At 47.6% G+C, this 9,524-nt stretch overlaps 1 protein-coding gene across 1 annotated transcript; it reads right to left on the reverse strand.

Moving 5' to 3' along the window:
- Window positions 1-1,173: 1,173 nt before the first annotated feature.
- Window positions 1,174-8,661, reverse strand: GHRH (growth hormone releasing hormone). The gene is made up of 7 exons (XM_013103655.5): window positions 8,396-8,661; window positions 5,662-5,761; window positions 4,693-4,824; window positions 4,294-4,398; window positions 3,563-3,700; window positions 3,137-3,233; window positions 1,174-2,123 (listed from the first exon to the last, which is right to left on the reverse strand). The coding sequence occupies exons 2-6, from the start codon at window positions 5,739-5,741 to the stop codon at window positions 3,170-3,172; spliced, it is 519 nt and encodes a 172-aa protein (XP_012959109.1). The 5' UTR covers window positions 5,742-5,761; window positions 8,396-8,661; the 3' UTR covers window positions 1,174-2,123; window positions 3,137-3,169.
- Window positions 8,662-9,524: the final 863 nt, after the last annotated feature.

Consider the following 9,524-nt stretch of genomic DNA (forward strand, 5'->3'; position numbering starts at 1 on the left):
TATAACTTTGTTTTATAACTAATCTGCTGATACTCACACTATGACAGATGCTCCGGTACACCCCCTGTAGCAGATCTCTGGCATGTTCTCCAATGACAGTACAGATGCAAAAAGAAAACCATGCAGTTCTGTGATTCATTTTCTCTGAGCTCTGCTTGTTGCTGTTGTGGTTTTTTCTTTTTTGGCTATATGTTAGGAAAGGATGTTTTTTCTTCCAGTAGCCCTTTATTCTTAAGACACTTTCTGATTTGCTTTTTTTTTAAACATTTCATGCTCAGAGTTTGAGCATTTGCTTCCTCATTTTTATGCAAACCAAGCTTTCAAAGGAATCCCTCTTATTCCAGATTGGTACACTCACTCAGCTGTTTAATCATACAGACTTAGGTATTTCCAAAGTATTTTATGATATGTCTTTTGATTTAAAACTATTGAATGTAGTATAGTGTTTGAGTATAGCTTTCATGTCACTTGTAATTTTTTTTGCTACCTTGTTTACTTTCTAATTTATGAATGTGTTTTTGGATAGGGGGGTTCCTTTCCTTGGAGCAATTTGTAATGTCTTCAGGTACGTTGGCTGGTGTTAGACAACAGCTTTACAAGCCCACTTTGAAGCAGTCCTGTTCAGGTTTCTTTTGTTCCAGCTGCGAAGCAGAAGGATGACGTGTCTCACCGTGACAGTTCTCTGCCTGCGTAAGGGTAACGGATCGCCCATTAGTGGGCTGCTGCTGTCGTAGCTTTACTGATGGACCTCAGCATCCCCCTGTTGTTTCCCCCCCTGCTGGGCAGTCGATAATATTTTTGTAGTGCTACAGTTCTAAAACTTCAACAGGGAGAATGTAATCTGTCGGGATTTGGTGCAAGTATGAACTCATTTCCATGTGTGCTGGAGCCTACTGCACTAAGACATGATCACCTGAGGAAAAACGAGATGGTAAATAGTGTGAATTACCAGGGAATTGTTTGGGTGCAACGAGGGATACTTTAGGAGGCCCTCATATGTTTGTTTGCAGGTGTACTTCCAGCCTGGTCTTAAATGGTTGGCACTGGACCCAGTGCCTTTGTAAGCACAGCTCTGAGGCCCTCTGTGCTCTTGCTGCTGTCTTTGAGCAACATCTCCCATTTCCATTCTGTGCCTGGAATCAAGAAACTAACATCTCGATAGACACAGAGCCATCTTGACCTGCTGTTGGACAGGTTTATTTAGAACAACTTTTATTCCCTGCTAACGATGGGAAAGCGTACCCCATCCTGACACTATTTACATTTCTGAAGACATAAATACTACATGAACGATGGGATAATTGGGGTGACAGAGAAGGAAGTAGTTATGTGAGAGATCACTGGGTTAATAACTTCTTGTAAGTGGCAGTGGGAACATTTACAGCTGTAGCCCTAGCCGTGGTGGTGTTCAGAGCCTCTGGCTGGCACCCTAAATTAAAGCAGTGTCAGCCCCATCTGATGCACAGGGCTCTCCTTTTGCTCTTGCAGAGCAGAACTGTAGCCTCAGCATAAAACACCTCGAGGCTGAACAGTAACTGCTCGTCACCGGGCTTCTTAGAGACCAGGTTTGCTGCCAGGACTCTGTGCAGGGGCTGGGCAGTGAGAGCCCCCAGCGGTGTTTGGGTGGTGGGCTGGTGGAGTCATGCGTTACCTCGCCCTGCTCTGTGTGTGGCTGTGCCATCAGCAGCTTTTTGGAGGAGGCTGTAATCAGTTCACTAAACTGCCAAAAGGTGCCTTTTGGTGGCCTCAGATTTATTAATCAGGCCCTCAAACAATGATGACTTGGCAGAAATTTTGCTGCACTTCGTGATTTGAAAGTCTTAATGAGCAGACAATATGTCTCCAGGATTACAAGTGTACTCGTTTTAGCCTTTATATGCAAAGCAGCCTGAGGTTAAACCACAGAGGTTTGTTGTTTTTTTTTCCTGGTTCAGTACACAAACCAATGTTTAGAGAGGGGAATTAAATTGTAATGACTGAAGTAAATTAAGTAGTGCATCAGAATTGTATTCCTTTAAACGGGTTTGAGGACTATGCTTCAGTTCCAGCTGGTCACCTCCAGGAATGTCTTCATGGCTGTGAGTGGCTTACTGTACAGTTAGATCCGTGAGCTCTGAGTTATTCTGTACAGAAGCAGGAGGAAAAGAGAATTATGAAAAAGCTATTGGTGAGTGCGCACTTTTTTTTCTTTTTTTGAGGCTTTTCCTGGCTGACCTCATTTGTGAAAAGAACTGCACGTAACCAACTCTAAACACGGCAAGAGATGCTTAAATGCTATGCTTTCCTAGCTGAGTCCACACGTATGATTTATGTACAGTTCTGGTCTTTCTCCCCTCCTCCCCCCCCCTTTTTTATTTAATATTCTCACAGATCTCTCCACACCGCTTCATATTGTGCTGACTAGGGCTAGACAAGCTTAATTTCTGAGACAGGAGTAAGATGGAATTGCTTCATGGAGGAAAACACATTTGTATGAATGAAGGGATTACCAAGGATGGCCTGTGTGCTGGCTCTGAATCCCCCAGGGCTGGCAAGGCTTAGAGCATATTTCAAGTTCCAGGCGACTAATTTTAGGACTGAGGGGAACAGAAAACTAAGGTTTCATTTCCTATCCAGTGCAGTGAGGGAAAACCTGAAATGTACTGGGCATCTAGAGGAACTTTTTGCGCCCTGGGGGAAGATTTTTGTCTGCATTTAGGTTAGCTTCAGCCATGGTGTCTGTCAGCTTTATGAGGATGTTTTGGTTGCTACCAGCCTGGTCCCACATATCCAAAAGGGTGTTTGAGTTCTGGATTTGCTGATAGATCTGAGAGCTGTGGTTGTGGTCGGGCAGAGTAGTTAGACCAGGGGGCATCTTGTGGAGACACATGCCTAGGTGTCTGCTCTGACTTACAGGTCTGAGTGGTACTAATGTCAAGTACCTAAATAAGGTACTTAAAGTACCTAAATAAGGTACTTAAAGTACCTAAATAAGGTACTTGACATTAAAAAAATTGGTTGGGAGCTTTTTTTCCCTAAATTGCAGCCTACACCCTTTTCCCATGGGCAGTGGTGGGAGTTGGCTTTGCTAAGGGAAAGCCTCCAAACCACTTGGGTGCAGTGTCACAGACGCAGTTGTGCAGGGAATGGTACTCACCAGAGCACGGGGAGGTGGAAAAGGGAGAAATATTTACATGAGCTTAGCCAGGGTGTTGGGAAACCCTTCTAACTGGCTGCTGTTTACGTCCCGAGGCCTGTGAAAGAAGAGAACAGTGATGATATAACTGGGATTGAGATTTGTTTTTTCTGCTGCTGTTTTACTGAATTATGGGGGTGAGGAGGCAGCACAGTGATGTGCTGCTGTGTGCTCCGGGCTCAGGACAGGCTGATCCTTCTGTGCACCCTCCTTGCCCATGAAAGGGAAGGGGTGGGTTATGGGGTCAGGTAGGAGCTTTTATTTTTTTCCCCGGGTGTATCTGAAAGGTAGTACTTAATCCAATAGCTTCACAACTAAAAGCCAGACAGCAGGAAGGACCTGGCCTTAATCCTGCGGAGAGCAGGCTCCGGACCGATTCCCACCTACCTCTGATTCTGCAGGATGGCTCCCAGGAAGTCCCTCAGCACCATCCGCTGGTGGTAGCGGCTGTCCATCAGGATGCTGTCGGACTGGCGCCTCGTCAGAAGCTCGGGCACCCCTTCTTCTGGGCTGCCTTCACTGTTCCTGTGATGCGAAGACGGGAACTGTCTTGGTTTCAGAGGTAGGTTTTAGTCCCTCAGGCTGAGCAGCAAGGAGCCTGCTGGGCCTGGGGCTGTTCTGCCTCATTTCAGGAGGAAATTGGGCAGCTGTTTGTTCCCGTGATAGGAGTGGGGTCAGAGCTGGCTTGCATCTGACTAGTTGGTCATATTTAGTGGCAATAACTGATGTGTCTAACCACAGCTGCCCAAGGTGTAGCAGAGAGGCTGTGTTCTGTGCTCAGACCAGGCGTAACAGCGTTAACAGTGGGTGTTTCCTAACGGGGAACGATCATTGCAGCTATTAATCTGCAAAGACTGTTGCTCGTTGCTAGCATGGTACAGCTCGCAGCTGATCTGACACTGATAGCCTCCGAGGGATGGATTAATTAGGCCGTTTAATAATTGTTGTGATTAGAGGGATCTTAGAAGTGGGGATATAGGATGCCCTTTGGGGTGTGGAGCAGCAGGAGATTGCTTCTGTTGCAGCGGAAGGCAGCTGTTCCTGCTACATACATTAAAAAAAAAAAAAAAGGCAGTACCAAAGCATTGTCTCTGGGACAGCAAACCCCCGGGGCTTACCTGAGCCGCTTGCCAATGATGGTCTGTAAGAATTTGCGGGCAGAAATCTGCCCCAGGAATTTCCGGTAGTTGTCGGTGAATATGGCATCTGCGTGGCGCTGCATCCTAGGGGTGAAAGACAAGCACAAGGTGTGCTCACTGAGCTAGCAGAGAGTTTTCTAGGTAAGAAGTGGACGTTTCGGGTGTCAAAATACACCAGATATAACTGCTGAGATCAGGGGTGTAAAGGTACCAAAGGCTTCTTAGTATTGGACTGAGTTAGTGTTGGAGGGTGCAAAGATTTGAGGGATTTTGGGTTCTGAGAGGGAGGCAGCCAGAAAAACAAAATATATCTGTTCACCAGTATTTGTACTGAAATGGCTAATGAGAAGTGCCTGCAGAGCAGCGGTGAGGTCAAACCTTTTCTCTGTAGGGTCTGTTAACAAACCCTCCTCGTCCTGTTCCTCTGTTGAGGGGTTATGGCCCTGCAGTGGGCCGCGGTCCTGTAGCTGGAAGTTCATGGCCTTGCCAGTAACGGGCCCTGGGCTGTACCTGCAAAAAATAAAAAGGAAAAAGGCGTATTGCAAAACACGGTCAAATGCTGCTCAGGGTTCTTGACTGCTCCTCCTCGTTCTGCTTTTTCGTTTCTCTCTCCCTTTCCATCCCTCCCTCACCACTAACACAAGCTCTGTCTGTCACTCTTCCCAGCCAGAAACTGCCCCGAAGCTGTCCCAGCAGTTAAAGGGCAGGTGGTGAAGCTGCCCCAAACGTGTTTTCCCCTCACTGAGCTCCCAGCAATGTCAAGCAAAACTCCAGTGCTTGTGGTATCATCGTGCCCTGGCTTTGGCACAAGGCATGAGGCATTTTCTGTGGGGTGTTGTGAATCCGCTTTAGAGAACCCTATGCCCAATTTTGTACATCCATCAATTTGTAATAGTGAGGAGTAATATTAACTTCAAACAGTTGGCAATATTAATATTAAAATATTAATATGCAGCTGTTGAGTTCATGTACTGATATATCTGTGGCTCCGATTTCAATGCAGGTAGCCTGCAGGCACAGACTTTAATCAGTGATGGTGCTGGTGGTGCTGGCTGCTCTGGAGTTTGCCAGATTCCCCTTCATAGGATCCAGCAGTCAGTTCCACAACGAACTGTTTGGGCTGAAATATCCCATGTTGGGTGCCTGCCTTCTTTGGAAACCACTCCTAAGCTAGTGGCATTCCCAAAAAAAAAATAAGCCAGGGTAAAGAAACAGGTTCACCAGAGCACACACAGTTTATCTGGCTTTTGAAAGGGCTGGCAAACTGAATTTGGCACATGCTCATTTTGCAGAAGGTCAGAGCTGAGGCAGAGAGTTCCAGCATGGATGAAGCAGTCAGTATCTTACCTGAGAGCTGGGTAGAGAGGAGAGGAGATGGAGCATGCAACTAAATGCAGGAACAGGAGCAGGGTGGCCTTATCCAGCATCTTCCACCCTCTGGACTGACCTAAAATGCAGACCTGAGTCAGTGGCAGTGTCTGCCTAAAAAGCTCCTCACCAGCCCAGCATCGCTGCACAGGACCTTCACAATCTCCATCTGCAGCTGTCCCCCAGGACCTCTCCTGCCCTGCTGCGTCAAGAGGAGCCCCTTCTCCACCGATCAGAAATGCCTTTGGAGCTCTCAGGACTCTGGTGAGGGTGGGATGGATTTCACCAGCAGTGTGCGTCTGCCCAGAGACAAACACTGCCGTGTTTTGCACCCTGGGGCTGGCTGAAGGGCTGTGCATCCACCATCCCAGATGGATGAGTCAGGGCAGAGGATCACCCGAGGTCACACACCATCGGGAGCTGAATGCAATGCTTTTGTCACTGGAAGCGAGAGATGGTAGGAGAATATTCCAGTTAACGCTCTTCCTCACTTTTGATCAAAAGCAATTGATCTTCAGCTCAGAAAAGATTCTTTAAGAAAGTAGAATGTGGATGGAAATCTTTAAAAACATCAAGTTTCCTTGTTCTGCTATGTTATTTTACACAAGAAAAGAGCAGAAAGATGTTTGATCTCCGTAACAGAAAAACGTTCATTTTTTAAGGGGAAAAAAAAGCTTCCAAACATTTAACAATACTTAGTTGAAAAAAATAAAATAAAAAAAAAGAAAAAAACACCCCCACATTTCCAAATGGAAAGGTTTTGGCTGGGCTTCTCATTTCCCCAGTGAACTTCCAAAGCAGTGAATTTTACTGACGGTGGTGGCAGGAGGGGGCCCATTCTGGTGGAAAACAGCAGCAGTGGGGACTGCTTCGCTGCTCGGATGTAGCTGAATGTAGATGACTAATTAAGGGAGAATGTCTAATAATGTCTAATTAAGGACTTGTGTGGTACCCACACAAGTGGTGTGATGGTTTGATGTCCCACATGCCTGGACAGACATGGGCAAGGGGCTGCACTATGAATTCGGGTTTCTTGCCCGTGCTCAGCCAGCTCCCTCTCGCCAGCTGCTCACGCTCTGAGCCCACTTCCCACCCGTTCCCTGGGAGCTGAGCCGACAATCCCAACCCGAGCAGAGCTGACTTCTGGCAGCTGCAGGAGGAGCTCCCCTTCCTTCCGAAACCTGGTCTCCTACAGAGCCGCTCTTGCCTCTCGGAGAGCTGAGGAATGCCCAGAAGCAGCAAAGGAGTGACAGAGGCACACTTACAGAGCTCCTGGTCCTGCTGCTGCTTTTCCCCTCTTGCATTTGAACTTGAGAAAGCATGCCCCTTCTGTGCCTCTCTCCCCTAAACATCTCTGAGACAAATCCCAAACCAGATCTTGTTCTAGATAAAGGAGATGATCTAAAGCACATGTTGGAGGGTACCAGGAGGCCACGGCACCAACATCTGAAGAAAGTGCCAGCCAGGAGACTTATTCAGCACCAGGAGAAGCTGGTACGTTAGCTGTGAAGTGAAATGCCACTAAGTGAAAAGAAAACCTAGCCCAATGTTGGTTGATTCCCTTTTTAATTCCTAGGATACAGCCCTGATTATCTGAGTGCTGGGTTTTCCTCCAGGAATAAAAAGGTTTTCCTCCTCCTATTTTGTCCCTTTGAAATTTTTCCTTTCTCTGCTTTTAGTTTTTGTTATTATTTCTTTTTTTTTTTTTTTTTTTGGTTTTGCCTTTCGTCTCCTGTCTTGCTTTGTCTTCTCTTCCTTTGCTACAGCCTGCTTCTCATCCCTTCAGCTTTTGGGATATTTGTCTCCGTTTCTCCCTTGTGAAGGAGCCTAAAATGAAAGTCCTTCTCCCCTTTCCAGAAGCGCTTGCTATTTCAGAAAAGAGCCTGGAGAATTTAAGCGTCACCCTGCGTGCAGGCAGCTTGACAGCTCTGCAAAAACCTTGTCACCTTCAAAATTCTCCAGGGGCGAGAGATGCCTTCTTTTCTATTCTGGCAGCATGTGAAAGAAAATGATTAATAATTTCCCCTTAAGATGAAGAGCTCTTACACCATTCCAGCAGATAAAGCACAGTAGCTTCATTCCAGCCTGTGCAACGTTAACACGGCAGCGTTTGTGGAAACAACGTTGGAGAGATTGGGTGACTGCTTCTGAAACCTCACCTGAACGGTCTCAAAAATACCTCTACAGAGATGAAATGGAGCTTTTACCGTGCCGGCAGGTTTATGAAGTTCAGACTTTCATACTAGGATTTCTGCTTTTCTCGTGCCCTATTTCAATTTCAGTGGCTTACTCTGCGCCGTTGGGGCTGGCTTCGCGTTACCCGTAACACAGCTGCCTTTTCCCTCACACTTGGGGATGGTGCAAACACAGTTTTACTGCTGGGTGAGTAAAGCAGCATTCATTTTCCAGGGTAAAAGGAATTTGCATGGGTACAGCAAGTGAGGAAATCTCTGCTTCCTCTAGTAAATGCCTAAGAGTTTTACAAGGCTCACCTCCGGCACAGCTCCATTGATCTGCACGTAGCCACAGCCCAGCTCCTGTTTCATTCTCTAACTTGGTACAAAAAAAAAATCCCGTTTGCTACAAAGGGCACTGTATCTGGCAAAGCTAATTACTGATGCCAGCTTTGGTTGCATCTCGCTGTAGTTTAATTGCCTCCAGTTTCCAAACAGACATTATCCTGTTAAACCCACGCGCAGAGACCCGCTCTTACCGTTCCCTCAGACCACAGCTCGTCCTGGATCGGCTCCTGCTGAGATGTCCCCTGCCCCTCTTGCAGATACAACTTCTCTGGTGCTGCTTCTGAGAGCCCCGCTGGCTGCGTCCCCTCCACCAGTGCCCGGGCAGGACCCCGTGAAGCCACTGAGCAGGGACAGGCGGCTGTGCCCCCAGCTGTCCTCTAGCTGCCAGGGAGAGGTGCAGCTCCTCCTTTTATACCTGTGCTCCCTCGGGAGCCCTGTGGTCTCCTACGCGTCAGAGAGGCAATTATCCTCCTGGATTTCAAAGGCTGCGCTGAGCAGCCCCTTTTTTGTGTGAGCAAGGACGCAGGCAGGAGGCTGTGGGGAGGGGGCTGTGGCTGTAGTTGAGGGGTGTTTGCGTGTTTTCTCGGCATTGTTCACAGAGTGAAGAGCAAATAACAACAACGATAATCCGCCGGGGTGAATGACAAATTTGCTTTGCAGGGTAAACTTCTTTCCCTTTGCGCTTGCATTTTTTCCTCCTACCCCACAATAAGGAAGTTAACCATTAATACTTTTTCACGCTGCCTGCTCAGGAGGGTTTATCTCTTTGCTATTTTCTTTTTCTTTGATTATCAGCGTTTTCCTCCTTCCCCTTTGTTGCGCACACCTGCTAGCGTTAGCGGGGCACTTCATGCTTCAGTCCCTCACAAACATCACAGCTTCGCATCGAGCTCACAGAGCAGCTGGGGAGCCCTGCTCCGCTCGTCTGCTCTGGAAAAAGGCAAGGAAGGGTCTCCCCTGGGGTGCTCCGTGCACCAGCAGCTGTTTTCATTCTTGGAACAAGGAATGAAACCCCCTATTAAAAACAACACACCGCTGTGATGCCAGGAAGACCGGGACAGTTCAGAGGAGTTAATAAAAAATAAAAAATGAGGTTCCAGCACGAGTTCCACCTGCCAGATTGCTAGCGTTGGTTTTATAATGCCCAGAACTGCTGGGGACCCAGAGCTTCCCAGCTCGGGGCTTGCGTGACTTGGTGCTGGAGGGAAGTTTCAGCAGGTGAGATGACTCAGAGCTGCCTGCTGCAAAATGCCTTCACCTTGCACCAGGGAGCTCGTCACAGCTCCAGCTGGCAGAGGCGGGATGCGGGGCAGGACGCCG

This window comes from Anas platyrhynchos, chromosome 21 (genome assembly GCF_047663525.1).
Source record: "Anas platyrhynchos isolate ZD024472 breed Pekin duck chromosome 21, IASCAAS_PekinDuck_T2T, whole genome shotgun sequence".
Taxonomy (NCBI): Eukaryota; Metazoa; Chordata; class Aves; order Anseriformes; family Anatidae; genus Anas; species Anas platyrhynchos.

Coding starts and splice junctions, on each gene's coding strand:
- GHRH (XM_013103655.5), bottom strand. CDS start 5,741: ATGCTGGATAAGGCCACCCTGCTCCTGTTCCTGCATTTAGTTGCATGC. Junction 4,825..5,661: donor CCTCTCTACCCAGCTCTCAG/GTAAGATACTGA, acceptor TATTTTTTGCAG/GTACAGCCCAGGGCCCGTTA. Junction 3,701..4,293: donor ATCATTGGCAAGCGGCTCAG/GTAAGCCCCGGG, acceptor TTCGCATCACAG/GAACAGTGAAGGCAGCCCAG.